Genomic DNA, 18,684 nt, shown 5'->3' on the forward strand with positions numbered 1-18,684 from the left:
ATTTTAGATACTCCTCATTTGTTGGAATGTTTGGTGCATGACTAATGCAAGATGATTAAAATTTTATTAATCTTCAATAAGAATAATGTAACATATTTATTATTTTGTTGTCTTCTGGCATGACAGTGTGTAGTCTGGTAGGTTAGAGCAAAGACAACCCACCATTATAATCCAGAAGACCACAGTACAGCTCTTCTGCTGTGAACATGTTCAAATCTTGTTCAGATATAGGTTAACTTCTTTGATGTATTCTGAATTGTTAATCGTTTTCTTCCATCTTGTATTAATATTTATATAAAATATATGTATTGAATTTTATATCGATTCTAGCCATATAGTATATTTTCTCAGAAAGTTACTTAGACAGGGCTTCTTTTCTCTATTTGTGTTGTCCTGTGTAGGCAGGGAACTCATGACAGGCTGACCCCCTGTCCAAGGAATCTACCAAATCTCATCAACTAGACTCTAAAACCTGGAAAACAAAGAGGTTTTGGACAATATTGTTCAGTAATGCAAGACACATGAACCTTAATTTCTGTGGAATTAAGGTTCTTTCATTGGCCCATAGGCACAGTGCCTAATTTATTAAGCACAGGGGCCTCCTTGACTTTACTTTGTGGTTTAGTGTGAACTGTTTCATTTATTTCAAGTTCTCAAATTATGGAATGTAACTGTGCTGATAATTTCTAAACCAGAATGCAGGGCAAAATCATGACATAAAGATAGCTAACAGATGATTTGAAAATGTGGCACATTTCAGATATTTGGGAATGACTATAACAAATTAAAACCTGATTCAGGAGGAAGGTAAAAGGAGGCTGAACCTTTTTGCTTCTTGCCTGTTGTCTAAAAACATAAAAATTAGAACAGATTTTCGCAACCTGTGGTCCACAAACAGACTTAAATTAAATTGAATTAAAAATTATCCAACCAATACAAATTAAAATTAAATAAGCAAGTAAAAATTAATTATATCATTCTTTATATGTTTAATAAAGCTTAAAACTTTGCTCAAAGATGATTCACTTTTAATAGTTTACTTCCAGTTTAATCAGTTATGTTTCCAATTGCATACAAAACATGCTTTTAGATTTATTATGTTATAAATGGCACAGTCTGTCCCAAATGTTGGTAATTCCACATAGGTTTAAAAAATAGGCCTACATAACTTAGTGGTCTGTAGAATTTTTTCAGACATTTTACTGGTCGTTGGACTTAAAAAGGCTGAGAAACACTGAATTAGAATATAAAAAGAAGTACATCAAAGGCTGTAGTTAAATCTAAAAATATGCCCATAACTAACAGCTTATTATCTAATGCTTTCTGGATATCCTCTATGAAGGTTTTTGTTGCCGTATTGGTAGGTTTCTTCTCTCTGAAGCCATTTTGAGCCCCAGATATCATGTTGTGTTCAAGTAGGTCAGTACTCTTTTTATATATTAATATTTCATGAACTTTGAAAAGAACTGGAAAAATTGAACTTGGTCTATAATTGGAGATTTCTTGTTTTCCTCCTTTTTTGTGAATAGGCCGAACTTTTGCAATCTTCATCAAATTTGGAAAGGTTCCAGAACATAATGAAGTGTTACATACAAAGGTTACTGGTTTACTGCTATACTGAATACTTTCTTTCACTAACCTTTCAGCTATTTTGTCCCAGTCAGCTGAAAATTTACCCTTTAGTTTCTTGGTTACATATAAAACCTCTTCTTCAGTAAGTGGAGCAAGAAACATGGAATTAGAGATTAATATTTCATTATTAAGAGTGTCATGACCAAATTTACAACCCTTACAACAAAATCTTATCAACATCTTCTATGAAAAAAGCATTAAACTGATGAATATCCTGGGGATTTGAAACTAACATGGAGCCTATTTTTAAAGAATCATTTTGATTTGTTTTTTTTTTTCATAATCCCCTGATTCCTTTTTTATTATTTGCCATGTTGCCCTGGTATGGTTTAGTGACCTTGAAATAACTGCCATTTTCTCTTTTTCATGCTTCAGATATCACTTCCTTAAAAGTAATTTCGTATTTCTTCATATACAAGTAGTTCAGTGTTTTACCACTTCTCCATTTGATATATGATGGGGTAAATCATTTATATATAATAAAATAGGAGCAGGCCCAAAATAGACCCTTGAGGTATTCGAGTTTTGTATTCCTCAGTGTAGAACTGTACCTATTCATAGAATATTTCTTGTTATTAGAGGTTATTTCTACATACTGAGAATGCAGTGTGGGATAGGATTTTAACCAAACATTAATTTTCCCTCTTATTCCATAATGATCTAATTTTTCAAGAAGTATATCATGATCAATAATAGCAGCTGCAAATGATCGCCTGTACAGTCCCAACAAAGGATTGACACGCAGATATGGCAGACTTATTTTTTCTGGAACCCATATTGATTTTCCGTTAAAATCTTAAATTTAATAATAAAAGACACCAATCTGTTATACCCTATTTTTTTGACAATTTTTTGAGAATATACATAACAGATATAGGTCTGTAATTACTAATTTCATGTCTATTACCCTTTTTATAAACAGGTCTAATTTTTTCAATTTTCAATAAATCTGCAAGTATGCCCTAATTTATGGATTCATTAAATATGAAATTATGTGTTTTTTTGTACATGTGATACATGCTTTTACTAGAAAATCAGGAATTTCAGCAAATTCTACAGAGGCTCTGCCTTTTAATTCGGATACTGCTGTAACTATTTACATAGCGTTTGGGTTGCAGTCCACTACTTTTTGTAATGATCTACCACTACCTTTACTCCTATTTTCCTCAACTAGTTCTACCTTATCAATAAAGTAAGAATTTACAGTATCTGCCACCTTCTGAGGGTGAGTTATTTTCTTTAAATTATTTTGTAACTGATATATCCCTTAACTTCCCATTTTTTTTATTAACTAACTGCCACATCATTTTAGTTGGGTTTGACACACTTACTATTTGTTTGTCTTTTTTTTCTAGCTTCTGAGATAAGAGTTTGACCTCTTCTTTCACTGTTTGTGGTGGCCCTTAGATCAGCACCTGGCTTTATGATTCTCTGGACTTCAAAATCATTGTCCAGGTTGTACGTTACCTTGGATGCACATGCTCTTCCATGGCTATCCCCCACGATTAAAATCCTATGCTGCTTCTTTTTTGGTGATGTTTGGTTTTTGTAGTGTTTTCTTGTTGATTCTCGGCAGAATTAAAGACCTGGGTTTCGCAGTCTTCCCTATTGCAAGGTAATTTGTAGCGATTATTTATGATGGGTATTCTATAAATGTTTTCCCGTCTACCATTGGCAATTCTCTTGTGCTTTCCAGTCACTACATCAGTCCACTTTGGTTCGATTGAAGTTTGTTCACTAACGGTTTCACATAAACTTTCTGCTGATATAACCTCTTTCATTGACGGTCTTACGGATTTTGCTGAAGCGTCATTTAAATTCTTAATATAACAGCTTGATTATGAATTTAGATGAACTCAACTCTAGTAACGCTTCTTTTAACTGGCTTTCTAATGTGACACAATTATCACATCTATGAACAGCATAAGCTTGGTATTGACTAAATTGGTCGGAGCAAGAATCAAGCAAGACACCAACTGCAGCCATCCTGAACTTATTCGTAAATAACCGATATAGTTCATTTACATTCTTTTCCAAGTAAATTTCTTCCCATAATTCATTATTTAGCATGACCGAACTTATCTACATCCTCTTTAGAGAACTTTCTTTGCAGTACCCTTTTTAACTCTATATTTTGTGTTTTTATGTCCACTTGTAGGATCTGGGCTAGGTGGTCACAAAAACCCATATTTACAATCTCTATATAGTTCTTATCAACTGTCTATTTGTAACCATGACATCCATCAAACATTCGTAACTACTGGTAACTCTTGTTGGTACAGTAGCTGTATTTATTAAATCATAAGATACCAGTATATTTTCAAGTGCCTGTACCTACTCATTATCTTGGAGGTTTATGTTCCAGTCTCCACAAATTAGTTTTTTTTTTTATGTATTCTGTCAACAAGTGTTCTTGGTTTGTCCAAAAAGTATGAACATCACTGTGAGGAGATCTGTAAATACAGATTAATAACCATTTCAATGCTACAGTTTGTAATGCAGATATCTCAAAGTGTTGTTCACAGCCTAGGTTATTAAGAGACGTGATTTCCCTAGTACTTAACTATTTGTTTATAAATATACAGGATCCTCTGTTTTTACAACCCTTCCTACAGAATTTACTAACCAGTAAAAAATTATTAATCTCAAACAAGTCTAGTTGGGCTTCTGCCAACCAATGTTCTGTAAAGCACCAGGCATCTATACTTTGTAAACTAGTATTTAAGAGGACTGATAATTCCATTCGATATCGTGTAGAATTTCAAATTTATTTCTTAAATTCAACTTTACTCTCCTTTCTCATTTTTGGTTATTTATAATTTGTCTAGATCTGTCCATAAAAAATTGAACTTTTTATTGGTATTTTACAGAGTCGTTTTGGCTGAAGCTCTGTTCGATTATCAAGTTTGAAATCATCTCTTCCACGCTCATTATTTATTGTGTATTGTATATGCCTTCCAAACATGAAACATTCTTCACCGGTGATGTTTCACAGTTGTCTGAATGGATCCAGTAAATTTTTCTCCTTTCCATTTAATCCCAACTGAAGTGTTTTTCACATTTGCGATATTTTTGCACCATAACTTCTTTACCTCTCCCATTTAAATGCAAAGCATGATTTGTATATAATTCCAGACAGTTTTCCACTTCAAGAAAATGAAGATTTTCGAAACCCTTATTATAATTCATCAGCTTTCTACTGAAATTTTTTACCGCACTGTTTACACAGGATCTCTGCTTGCGGTCATGGTTATAAGGAACTTTTATTACACCCAAATCTGTGTGATTCTGCCTAATTACACGGTCATTCATTTGCCGGAGACCATTCTCACCTTCATTTTTCTATACATCGCGAACCCCTCCCCACACAATAAACACGTCTTTTTGTGAGCTCACAGTTGAATTATCGTAGTAGTTATCTCTTTGATGTTTATCCAGGTTAGACTATGCCTATGGAGTTCATTTGCCATACCTCTCGCGTGGCCAACACCCATCTTTAGGACTCTACTCCCACTTCCCCTACTATTCTTCTCACCAGTTGCCATTTGACCGTTACATAGAAACCACGAGCACAGCGGGAACACTTCTTTTCATCAGTACCACTCAACTGCTGAGTCTTATTTCGAAAGCCCAAAGGTAAGACAGCGCTATAGTCACTTTTAGGCATATGTGAAAGGCCTGTGACTAGACAACACAATGTTTTGATTGATTATTTAATATACAAATAACGCTATTTTTACAATATAGAACATAAGCACAAACAATAAAATTCTTTAATAATATAAAACAAATGCATTACCTCCACAAGGCTCCACAATAACTGCACTCTGTTAGTTCTTATAGCACGCAACTAGTTTGGCCGTGGCGCCACTGCCTTCACTCACTTGCCCTAATGATAATATGTACGCACATTGTTCTTGCGTCACGTACTTTACGTTTAGTACTAAGAAGAAAACCCGATCAAAACGGACACACTTCTTTTTATCAATAGCACTCAACTGATGCTTGTCTGCTGGAAGGCACAGACATCGAAGATATCCCTCGCATTCTCTGCTGCAACTGAACCAGCAGTTGGTTCTGATCCTCTAGCATCTTCTTCATTGAATCGATCTCCTTCTGCGTTTCGGCATGGAATTGGTCTTGCAGCTCCCTTCCCTGTTTGATTGCATGCACCTCCCCATTCAATCGAGCGAATCGCTGGTCTTCCTTCTGCACCAAGTCTCGCACAGTCTTCATCTGTGGGATGAGCCCAGTACTCTCATGAAACAAAATGCTCATGAGCTCCTGTTCTGTTTTGCCTTCCCTACGCCACCACCGTCGATATATATAACGTGGGAGATAATACAACACATTAATAATGAAGACTGGGATGAGCTCAAAAATCAGCGGGGCAAGGAGCGTCCACAAATTCTGGAGTTCTGTTGGTGTGCCCCATCCTTGAAAGTCCCAGGACTGCGCGGATTCCATTTCTTCTGCTGAGGCGATGGTCCCGACTGGGATTGTTTCGGATGCTGGAGCTGGTTCTGGCGGTGGAGTTGGCTCGGGCGGTGGAGTTGATTCGGGTGCTGGGGCTGGCTCGGGCGCTGGAGCTGGTTCTGGCGGTGGAGTTGGCTCGGGTGCTGGAGCTGGTTCTGGCGATGGAGTTGGCTCGGGCGGTGGAGTTGATTCGGGTGCTGGGGCTGGCTCGGGCGCTGGAGCTGGTTCTGGCGGTGGAGTTGGCTCGGGTGCTGGAGCTGGTTCTGGCGATGGAGTTGGCTCGGGCGGTGGAGTTGATTCGGGTGCTGGGGCTGGCTCGGGCGCTGGAGCTGGTTCTGGCGGTGGAGTTGGCTCGGGTGCTGGAGCTGGTTCTGGCGATGGAGTTGGCTCGGGCGGTGGAGTTGATTCGGGTGCTGGGGCTGGCTCGGGCGCTGGAGCTGGTTCTGGCGGTGGAGTTGGCTCGGGTGCTGGAGCTGGTTCTGGCGATGGAGTTGGCTCGGGCGGTGGAGTTGATTCGGGTGCTGGGGCTGGCTCGGGCGCTGGAGCTGGTTCTGGCGGTGGAGTTGGCTCGGGTGCTGGAGCTGGTTCTGGCGATGGAGTTGGCTCGGGTGCTGGAGCTGGTTCTGGCGGTGGAGTTGATTCGGGTGCTGTAGTTGGTTCGGGCGCTGGAGCTGGTTCTGGCGGTGGAGTTGGCTCGGGTGCTGGAATTTCTTCTAGTCCTGGAGTTAATTCGGGCGGTAGAATTGGTTCGAGTGCTCGAATTTGTTCAAATGCTGAATTTAATTCGGGCGCTGGAATTAGGTCGGATGATTGTAATGAGGGAAAGTATCCTCCTTTGAAAATTCCCGCAGGAATTGCTAACATTGCTATGCTGAATACGGTAATTAATATACTCGTATTTGTCTCCATTTTTTGTTTGCTTATATCTGTAAGCTTGAAAGTAAATAGATCTCTTTCCTGTTTCTTCCTCACAAGGTCTTCTGACACCAGTTATCTCGTGTTCGTCACTGTCTTCTCTCTGTCTTCACAATTCGCACTCTCACTCTGGATACCAAGCACATACTGGCTCACACCCCCCTCAGCCGGCCTTTTATACTGCTCTCTGCTGCCACGTAGTCACAGCGGTGTCACCTGTTACGCCACAGTGTGAAGTGCTGTTTCGTTACCGCGCGGGGTGCCACGTGGCGCCGGCGGTGTATGACGTGGCCTGTTACGTGGCACAGGCAGCGGCTCCTATGCTGTTACAGTGGTCCCATATCACAGCTGCTCTGCTGTTACGTCATCGCTGGCAACGAGTGTTACCGTGTCGTTACAGTCTTGTATATGTCAGAACCACATAACTTCTAAACCATACACCTTACCTCTAGACCACCGGACACCCTTGATATTTCCCAGCTATTTAGAGAACTTCTTTGCAGTACCCTTTTTAACTTTATATTTTGTGTGTTTATGTCCACTTGAAAGATCTGGGCTAGGTGGTCAGAAAACCCCATATTTACAATTTGTATGTAGTTCTTATTCAACTGTCTATTTGTAACCATGACATCCATCAAAGATTCCTAACTACTGGTAACTCTTGTTGGTACAGTAACTGTATTTCTTAAATCATAAGATACCAGTATATTTTCAAGTGCCTGTACCTACTCATTATCCTGGAGGTTTATATTCCAGTCTCCACAAGTTAGTTTTTTATGTATTCTGTCAACAAGTGTTTCGAGTGTGTCCAAAAAATATGAGCATCACTGCGAGGGGATCTGTAAACACAGAGCCTTTGCCATAACCGCGGAAACGCTGCTTTGTTGATTCCGCGATTCCTACGCAGCGACCCACTGTTATTGCGTTCTCTCTGTGGGAACGCCCGTGTATTCGTCGTAACCATGGAGATTCGATACAATATCGCTATTGTTACTTCCTATGCAAAGGTCTGTTCTAGCGTTTCCATAGGAGTGACTTCTGAATTCCAAATTCCAATTCTGGTTTTCAAAAGAAGCATGTTTTTACCTGTCACAGGTGTGACATATATATAATAGGTATATAAAAACACGCGCTCATTCGAATGCAACGTTGTATCAAAATTTCGAAGCAATCGGTGAAGAACTTTTGGAGATTTTCGAGGGGTAACAAACGAACATTTACATTTTTATTTATACAGATTACACAACGATATCAGTAGCTAGACTATATTAGTGTCGAATGGTACGAAGGCAGATGCAAGATGTATTGAAAACAATTTCTAAGGAAACAATTGTGGCCTAACCGAGGTACCATCCCGTAATTTTGCAGGAGGGACTGAGAAAGAGCATAAAAGTCCTCGGTCAGGGTAGTCAATGTCCTTGTTGAATCGATCACCTCCCTAATACAAGTCTATAGCGTTAACGCTGGGCCAGCTTGCTGTGGGCAGCCATATTTAAATCAGTGTCTCAAACTGTCAAAGGCGTGAGACAGAAAATTATGACCATTGCTTCCGTGGGGCCTGAAACCAAGAATGACTGTGCTGGCGAAGGCCAGCAGTGAGAGCCGGGTTTCAGTTCCGCTGTCATGAACAGGTGAAGGTGAACTCTCTGCGCTTCATTAAGCACCATTACATGAAGGCATATGGGGCAGTGGAGGTATAGCTGCAGGCATTCTTAACCTTGGCCCTAGATGCAGATGAGTGGTCAGTTTGACGTCCCGGGCGCCTAACTCCCGCGGTACAATTGGACAGGAGGCTGAGTGACCCCCAGACTCGGACGTCCAGGCCGTGGCCGGTCTCTATACCGACGGCACAAGCAGTAGATTGCAGCTCAGCTGCGAATGTAGGTTGTGCTTCCTATTGTAAGCTCGCCGGCAGAAGTGCCCCTTGTCCGCCCTCGTCCGTATCGAAATAAATCGATGAAATGTGGGAATCACTGCAAGTCTTTAATAAACTTCATCAACTGGATATTTATTTCACGACGCTTCCAGTAGCTAGATTATAGAGCACAGCATTGAAGAATGATGAATTGGTAAGAAGGTGGAAGCGCTAATGGTGTAATATAAGGCACTATTTTTCTGGATTCGAACTGAGCACCTCCCGATTAGTAGCCTAGAGCACTACTGCTGCTTCAGTCCGCTCGGTGAAACAACAAACTTCGTAAAAAATAATGGGACAGGTGGTTCAACTGAAGTTCGCAGATGTTTCGGAGTGGATTATCGCTTCCGTCTTGAGGAAAATGATGTAACGCAACCGAGCAACAAACACTGAGTTTGCTGCTGGCTCCTTGTTTGCTTGCTCTCCTCTTCTTTCCTGAGGATGGAGGCAGTTATTGGAGAACATCAGCCACGCTGTACAGCGTCACGTCACGGTCACCGCTGTGAGACACTCACCGCACTGCGGGAAACACGTTCAACTGTTTGTCATGTCGTTAGGTTGAGGTTATGAGGAGAAACGTGACGTCACATCATTACTGTTACTTACCGCCCCATGTCTCGCTGTGATTGGGCTAAATTGATTTGGAGTTTGAACTGTATATGATTGTCTAGTGACGAAACTGTGGTGAGGGGGGGGGGGCAGATTGCTGTCTACACAAAATTATATGATCTAGTAACGGGGCGCAACCGGGGCAGTCACCTTGAGACCTCCACAAAACAGAAGTAAAATAGTATTTTACTGAGACGTTTGTTTCTCTAACATTTCGATAAGTTAAGAAGTGTATTTCATTGTTTTAAGAAACATGTAGAAAAAAAATATTGTTACTGATAGGGGGCTCCACATTTTGAGTTCCCTGGAGCCCACACAACAATTTGCTAAGTTCAAATGTTAGCGGTTCGCTATGTCAGTGCTTGGTGGTTGTATTTGTTTCCACGGGGATCTCCATAACACTGATAGACGTTTAGAAAGAAAATCGTTATAAACAGCAGAAGTTGCAGAAAGCAGCCGTTGAAATAACAGGGGAACGGGAACGCTGTTGGACGTGCCGGAGGGGCGATGAAGAGTTTTTACAAATTTTATTAAAACTTCCCAATACCAAATCCCATAACCACACGTTCCTGGCTTCTCGAGTTCTTTCTTATGGACGGACAGACGGTGGACTTGATTTCAATAGGCTCTCCGCAATGTTCAACGTGTAAATGTAATTACAGCACCAATAAAGAGGAGGAATGCAAATGGTGGGGGGACAACAGAAATGGGGGGTGGTGGAGTGTGCGAGGTCTGGGTTCTTCGGAACTGCAATGTTTAATGCCATGTGACTCAGGGCACAAGCCAAGCCAAAGCCGGCGGATGTCAGAATCTGTAAAAAGATCACAGCGCTGCGTGTGACAACGATAATAAACGGATTTCCGTGTTTGGCCTGCGGAATTTCCACTAACAACCAAGTGTTCAAACAGTCCTTCCACCAGTTCACGAGAAGAAGGAATAATAAACATTATAAATCTGTCCCCAAACACAGTGGGTTTTGTAATGTCTGCAAAATGTGAAGGCCTGTGGCCTGAGGGTGTTGAGGAGAACATCTGGACCGAAGAGAGATGAAGTGACGGGAGGTTGGAGAAAACTGCATAATGAGGAGCTTCATAACTTGTACTCTTCTCCAAGTATGATCAGAATGATCAAGTCAAGGAGAATGAGGTTGGCAGGGCATGTAGCACGAATGGGGGAGAAGAGGAATTCATATAGGATATTGGTGAGTTAGTCAGAAGGAAAGAGGCCACTAGGAAGACCAAGACGTAAGTGGGTGGATAATAATGCAGAGATAGGATGGAGTGGTACAGGCTGGATTGATCTGGCTCAGGATAAGGACTAGCTCTTGTGAACACGGTAACGAACCTTCGGATTCCATAAATTTCTGGGAAGTTCTTGAGTAGCTGCACAAATGGCAGCTTCTTAAGAAGGGCTCAGCTCCATGAAGTTAGCTGGTCAGTTGGGGGTCCATGAAAAATTTTCTCTAAGTACACTCATTCACCTCCGTCTTTAATGCAACTTAAAACTGTTTACAGCCTCTCTTTATTTTAAAATAACATTAAAATCACATCAGTTGCTAGATGTTTCGGCCTTACTTGGCCATCTTCAGGCAATTGTTCCCTGTTTGAAACCGTCGCACTGCACTAGATCTTAAGTCAATATATTTCTTTGTTGTTGCATATCATAGTTCTCACTAAAACGTGTTTGTTTGAGAACGGAACTCTCTCCGTTCCGCGTTATTCTCCTTTTTTTCGGCGTCCATGTTTCTGCATCCTTCGTAAAGCTATCCCTGCGACAGGCCATGGAGACCCATAAGGTTCTGAGACGTCGAGGTCTCCACACTTACTAGACAATCGGCTCACAGGTGGCGGCGAGGTTGTCAGCCTTACGCGCCGGCCGCACTTTACTCCCAGGAAGATTCCTGGTACTCATTTCTGTCAGATGCTGAGTCGACCCCAGGGCCATAGTGCGGCTTGAAGGACTGGGTTAATTTCAAAATCCAGTGACTATCGGGAATCGAACCCACGACCTTGCCTCAACCAACTCCGCTACTGAGCCGGCTCTCCTCACTCTAATGTCTCTTGACGCAGGGGAAGGTGCCTTAAGTTGTATGACGGGCGCTGCTTACACGGGCATGCCAGTTCATTCTTCGCTTACCCCATCATTCGCCAGTCTGCAACATGAACTGTTTTTATCGCCATTTAATTAGCAAGTAGTTCTGAGAAGAATTCATCGTCTGCTTTCGTTTGATACGACACGGATCGCGCGACACACATACAGCCAGGCGATCTCGTAAATTCTCCCATTCTTTTTCATAATAAGGAAAGGAAGCTAAAACAGAAAACAAAAGACGTATTATAATTGAAATTACACTCTTCTGCCATGTCTTGACATTTAAAGGCAACAATTTGTGACGTTTTAAGAACGTAAGTTACAATGAAAACACTTAGACGAACAATGACGTTTGTTTTCCATGTTAACCTGTGCGCAGTCGCATTTCGCTCGAAGTGGTCTCTCTTTACTTCGCAACCTGTTTGGGAGCGCGCAGAAGCATGGCGGCTTCTAGATATTACGGGGGAGGGGGCAGAGGGTGAGTTTGTTGCGCCCGGGTCGTGATCGGGAACAATTCGTTTCCCAGGGTGACCTCAGTAGAGGAGCACCCCCCACCCCCACCCCCGAGTCATGCTTCGGTTGAGGCATTCGCCGCGAGATTTTCATCTGTCAGCAGGTTGCCGTAGCGAGTGAAACAACTGAAACCCGGGACTTCAGTGTGCAGTGTACGGCGTAGCGCCGGTTTCGTGACACACAGAGCGAATCAATACGGCTGTGAACTCTGGACACATCGAAACAGGTATGTAGGCAGACGTCTGGCGTCTGTCGAGGCCTGGTTATAGCAATTGTAATAGCCACAATAGTAATGCTATTTCGTGTAGACGGGAATGTTGATGTGAGGGCGAGGTGCTCTTTTCTAAACTCTGATTGGACATAGGCTATCCTGAGGATTTTCGCTGCTTTATCCGGTCCCTCAAATCATGTTCCGGGATAGTACATCGATTTCACCACGAAAGTTTCCTTACAGATCCTTCCCTATTCACTGATTCTACCATTTTACCCCATGTAGTCTGCTTCTGACAGGAAGGTTAGGTAACTCTCGGAAAGAATTTACATGCGTGTTAACCTCAGCGTCACATTATGGGAAGACCACAGGCTACAAAGTCAGGCATTGTGACAGGAGGTTGGAGGAAACGGCATCACGAGGAACTTCATAATTTGTACGTGTACCTATCACTGAATAATGTTAGGCGGGATATCTAACACGCATGGGAAAGAAAGGAAAAACACTACTAGGAAGACCTAGACGTAGATGACAGGTTAATACTAAAGTAGAACATCAACATATAGACCGAATGTTTGTAGGCTGGATCAATTTGGCTCACGATAAGGACAAGTGGGATGTTCTTCTAAGACTAAGTAATTTTCCGGTTCCCTAATATATGGCGAATTTATTGGCAAGTTGAGCAACTAGTAGCTTCTCAAGAAGGACTCTGCATAAGTAAAAAAATTAAATGACATAACCTCGATAAATGCAGTTCTTATAATAGTGTTGTAAGAATATGGGAACGTGATAATAAAAGTAATTATAATTATTATTGTAACTGAGAAAGGTGAAGATGTCCTCGAACTTCAGTAAGCACAGAGACATGAAGGCGAGTGGGGGTATAGCTCCAGATATTCTGACGTTTGGCTGTAGATGTAGATAAATAGTCTGCTTCACGCCCCAGCCGCTTTACTCCCGGAGAAAAAGTCCCCTGTACCCATGGGTCAGGAGGCTGGGCGGGCCCCTTAAACGGTCTGGCCTCTGTAGAGAGAAGAAATATCACTAACATTGCTGTGAATCGAACCCTGATTCTTCCGTAATCCATTAGTTTAGTTACTTTCGTGACAGCCATTTCCACTTCTTAATGACGATAATAATAATAATAATAATAATAATAATAATAGTAAACAATAAATATAACAAGAAGGGGGCACGCGGTAGCAGAGTTGGTTGAGGAACTATGCTAAAAGCTGGAAGGTCGAGGGTTCGAGTCCCGATGAGGTATTTGATTTTTCAATTCACCTAATCCATCCGCACTATGGCCCTGGGGTCGACTCAGTCTCTAACAGAAATGAGTTCTGGAGTCTTCCAGGGAGTAAAAGCGCGGCCGGCGCGTAAGGCTGACAACCTTCACACCATCTATGAGCCGATTGTCTAGAGAAAATGTGGGAGCCTCGACGTCTCACAACCCTATGGGCCTTCACGGCCTGTTACAGGGATAGCTTTACCAAGAAGGATAGACATAAATGTAGAATTAAGGTTACGGTGTAACTGCATACAGAGGCACAAACGCCTCGAAGGAACAGGCTGGCTCCACTTTAAAAGACGTAAGGCGAAAATAGCCTTAGTTTATTCATAAAATCGTTAAGACATATCAAAACTCAGGGCAGAATTCACAGCTTTTAAATGTCAAAGCAAACTGTACATTAAGTTACTGCTGAATTTTAAAGAGTTGAAGTTAATGAAATTGGAAACGTTTCCAAAGTCAAAGTTATGTTACGACTGAAGGTCAGTCGGCCAGTCTTCTCTTGGTGTAAACACCCATTTTGGACTTAAGACCAGATTCTTGTTTCTGTCATAGAGTGGCGGGTTTATTGATGTGGGGCGCCCTCTCTGACGAGAGGACGGGTCTGTCGTTTACAATGTACAATATATTTACATTTTACATGTTAATACATGTATATAATGTATACAGGGCCACTGTCAGTCCAGGCTAAGTACAGCAGATGATGCCCTATCTTTAGTAGCTTCCGCCTGCGAATTCTAGTGGCCATTTTTCTCCATGAGATCTAAGACAATTTTTGTACTTGTCTCTGTTTCCTCCTCCTCTGACACAGCACCACTGAATTCTGTCATAACCTGCTGTACTGCAGTTACTGTTCTCAACGTGTATTGCCTATAGTCCATTCGCGGAGACGAGAGAGTCCTCGTAAACAAATGCACGCGGTATCTCCTTCGCTCTTTGAATGAAATCATGCAGCGATCACGTGATGCGTGTCCCGTTGCAGGGGCGTCCAAAGTTCACTCTTCATTCTGAATGCAGGTTAACGTGCGTCCGAATGCAATGAGTACACTGAAGTAACTGCGCGCTTTGTCCGCTCCTTGCTGTCAGCTGTGGCGACGCGGGGCTTGCTTTGTTTACGCTAACTGTCTCGTCTCCGCGAATGGACTATAGAGGCAAACTGACCTGTTGCTTCCGGTTCGTGGTGGTGTAAGGGCGCAGGGCTCTAAAGGCCGCTGCTGTTCTGTGCTGCCTCGGAGCGCCGCCCGAAGGACGCGCCTGGGGTGGCGAGGTTTGTAGAGAACACCCTTAACGTTATAACCTTGTGTTTTTTTTCTGTTACTTCCTTTTCGGAAACTCCTCCATTGTTCTGCTATGTTTATTTATTTACGGGTTGTTTAACGACGCTTTTCCAATCTCAAGTTTCAGTAACATCTGATAGTAGACTTGCTGGTGCATAATGATTTGGAAGGGATTTGTAAATAACCGGCCATGGTCTGATTTGAGGTGCTATCCCGAAGTTTCTCTGGAGGGCTTAAGAAAGACCACGATAACTTCAGCCACGTTAGTCGATGTTTGGGCCGAGATTTGAACCGGACTTCCCACGAATACAAGTTACAACCTTTGCCGTTTGAGCCGACTTACTTAGATTTTGACAGAAACTAGGGAATTTTTGCCTAGAATATTGGTTTAAATTGCTGAAGCATGAGACGCACAGGGTCCCAAAGGACCGGATCAGTTGATGTGAAAATAAAGGTAAAAATAAGATAAAGGTATGCCTGTAACAGGCCGTGGAGGCCCATAGGTTTGTGAGACGTCGGAGCTCCCACATTTTCTAGGTAATCGGCTCAAAGATGGCGGTGAGGTTGTCAGCCTTACGCGCCGGCCGCCCTTTACCCCAGAGAAAGATTCCTGGCACTGATTTCTGTTAGAGGCTGAGTCGACTCCAGGGCCATAGTGCGTCTGGGAGGATTATTTCAATTAAAAAATATTGTAACGTGTTGCGTTACTGAAGACGCCGTAGAGATGGTTAATTGGTTTATTTAACAATCTACAAGTAACGGCTACAATTACTTATCACACAGTTGCGGGGTTTCACACTTTATAACCCTAATCGCATTAATCTGTTAACACTGTTGCGGGGTTTCACGATTTATAACCCTATGCGCAAATCAGTTCACTCTGTCTTCAGTAGTCTACACGTTGACAGTAGGGGAGCTTTGTATCGCTGTATCACACGCTCCCAATTACACAGTTACACACACGTCCGGTTCTTCTTTCCGCGACGGCTGCCACGTCATCCTGTTACGTCACCGCTGTTGACTCGCGTTGCTTAGTTACCAGGTTGCGGGGACTCGGCTAACTTCGGCTTCGCTCGGCACGTCACCGCGGGGAGAGTGGCGGGGTGATGACTCGCCTATTACGAGAGCGCTACGTTACCGCCACGTGGCGCTGGGGAGGTAGGGGTCCTCCGTTGCGCAACATGTCACAATATAAAATGACCACATCAGGAATCTGTCCCGCGACCTTCCGCCTTGCAGCATAGGGCCTGAACCAACTAAGGTACCGCGTACCCCCTCAGTTGCTATGAAGCCTGAGAACCTCACTGCAGTGCCTATGAAGAGGACTGTCTGCTGGGATGGACGCCCTCTATTCTTGTAGAGGTTTCTACCAGACTAAACTGCGTCACAGCCCAGAAGATATTGCGGTTCGGGTTCGAAATAAAATACAGCAATACCTCGCATAGTCCGGGTAATCGGTTCCGCCAGTACCCCGGACTGTTTGAAACCGGACTAATCGAGGAACTAAATACATACAAAAAATGATAACTGGTTAAAAAAATCTCCGTTTTTCAATGAATAAAACGCGATTAATAAATTCAAATGTCTTTATTAGAAATAATTTTAAAAACTCATGTTTTTCGAAATTCATTTTTTTGTTCTCTAAAAATTGCAATATTGATGTCTGCACGTTTTTCTTCTTTGGCCTTTTCTCTTCATACATTTCTTCGTACCAACGAACTGCATTGTTTATCGTTCGGCGAATTGTAAGGCTACGTTCAACATTGGGATCAACTTCCATAATATGCTCTGACAAGGTTTCAACCATTCCAATAATTTTTGATAATTGTTCAGCTGTTAATTCTCGTGCAGGCACTTCAACACAGTCGTCGTTGTCTAAGTTGTCCTCCCGATGTTCATCTGTGTTAATAAGTGTTTCATTATCTAGTTCATTAGTGTTCGCTTTGATGCACTCAATTACGCTGACGGAATCTAACTCAATGAAACCAAGTTGCTGTCCAATTTCCACTATGTTATTAGTGACTTCAGCAAAATGAGTTTCAAAACCAATGAAATCATTTGCACAGTGTGGCATGATATGTTTCCATACTGCCCTCATATTGCTTGCCGTTAATTCATGCCATGCTTCGCCTATATTGTCGATAACATTTCTGATGTTGTAGCTCTCCCAAATTTCGTTAAGGTAGTGCTCTCCCCACCTCCTCCAGCGACAGCTGTCAGAGCTCACGAACGAACGGCCTGAGCATAGGTACATACGTATACAACGGGGAACCCCAGAAGAATTGAAATATGTATCGTATCGCACAACTTTAAAACCACATAAAAATAAACCGCACAAAAAGAGACTTGACTGTATAAAGGAAAAAACAATCATTTATGTATTAAAAATAATTTTGTGTACTATTTTTTTAGAATTTATTTTTATTTTGCTCAATTAAAATTTTGTTTGTTTTGAAATTTTCAAACCGGACTATAGTGAATCCGGACTGATCGAAACCGGACTATGCGAGGTATTGCTGTATTTACACGTAGCGGCCTGGACGTTTTCCGCCTGCAGAACGCCATTTCGACTGTTCGCCTTGTACCAATGTCGGAGAAGTTGCCGCCTTAAAGGGGCGCCTGTGTGCAAACGAATAAGGAAGCTCCCTTGTCGATCCGGTGTTTCAGAATGTCTTATCTCGCTTAGTGTCGTCTGTATTTCATGTCATGTAACATTTTGTTTTGTATTATGAACCAGTTTTAAGTAAATCTACACAATTCTTAATTTCGTGTAAAATAATACCTTGGCTTATTTTTCGACCCTGAATATGGAGGCATTATACTCCTCTGAAACGTCGGTGAACATCTATCGGACTACACGTGTTTACATCCGAGAAGACAGAGACCTTACAACCAGAATAAAATTAACATGAGTAATATTAATGCCCCCCCCCCCCCCGTTTTAAAACAAGTCAGACGNAAGACACAGACTCGCAGCCACACTCAAGCTTCATGCACTTGGCTGCGGGCTGGCCGACCGAGCAAAGGCAACATGTTCTTCTTTTTGATCTACCGCACATCGGAATCTTCAACTCCACATTCTCCATAATTTAATAATATTTATAGTTATTTTAGTTTTGTAATATCTAACTCTTTATTCTTATTATAAAATCCATACATCTTTTAATTTCCTCCACTAAATACAAATTCTTGTATACTCTAATACAGTGCGTTCAGTTAAGGAGGAAACTTCGCAACACCGTTGACCCAGCTAAACATTCCTCACAGATTGCTGCTGTAACTGCTGAAAGCAGAATGAGTCATTAGCGCTGATAAACGAGCGCCGTCACAAGTACAGTTACAGCAGCAATCTGTGAGGAATACTGGGCCCTGTCAGCGGTGTTGCGAAGTTTCCTCCTTGATTGAACGCCCTGTATTTCTAATATTTTTCTATGTTGTAATTTTCATCATAACACTAGGCACAATTTTCTACAACTTTTATAATACTGACACGTTGCACCGCAATATGGATCCATATTGACATTTCTATTAACTTCATATATTGCCTGACGATGGTCCCACGAGGACCGCAACTTGTAGCGGTAAACATGTGATATTGATTTGAATTGCAATACCGTTTTCCTTGTTGTGTTGACGGATATGTTACCTAACCATAAAGAAACTCGTGTTTCTCCCTTCTCCACAGCGACAAGACTGTCTCTGGGGTCAACCTCCTGCCCACTGGGTACCGGGGTTTTCCGTCTTTCTTTCTCCCTGG

At 42.1% G+C, this 18,684-nt stretch overlaps 2 protein-coding genes across 5 annotated transcripts in view; one reads left to right on the plus strand and one right to left on the minus strand.

The window, feature by feature from the left end:
• The first annotated feature begins 4,894 nt into the window (after nucleotides 1-4,894).
• Nucleotides 4,895-18,684, plus strand: part of LOC111865599 (serine-enriched protein) — a 52,273-nt gene continuing 38,483 nt past the window's right edge. For 3 of the 4 annotated variants that reach the window (XM_023853768.2, XM_023853770.2, XM_033751889.1), the window contains exon 1: nucleotides 12,170-12,377. The gene's annotated coding sequence lies outside the window, so the exon portion shown is untranslated. Of the gene's footprint in view, nucleotides 5,269-12,169; nucleotides 12,378-18,684 lie in introns of those variants that run through there. The other variant, XM_033751888.1, reaches the window with a different exon arrangement.
• LOC111865595 (vegetative cell wall protein gp1-like) lies at nucleotides 5,617-6,972 on the minus strand. Its single transcript, XM_023853766.1, has one exon. The coding sequence runs from the start codon at nucleotides 6,970-6,972 to the stop codon at nucleotides 5,617-5,619; it is 1,356 nt and encodes a 451-aa protein (XP_023709534.1).

Source organism: Cryptotermes secundus, unplaced genomic scaffold (genome assembly GCF_002891405.2).
Source record: "Cryptotermes secundus unplaced genomic scaffold, Csec_1.0 scaffold1443, whole genome shotgun sequence".
In the NCBI taxonomy this organism is placed as follows: domain Eukaryota; kingdom Metazoa; phylum Arthropoda; class Insecta; order Blattodea; family Kalotermitidae; genus Cryptotermes; species Cryptotermes secundus.

What these genes read in the sequence shown, in the direction of transcription:
- LOC111865595 (XM_023853766.1), bottom strand. Translation starts at nt 6,972, where the DNA reads ATGTTAGCAATTCCTGCGGGAATTTTCAAAGGAGGATACTTTCCCTCA.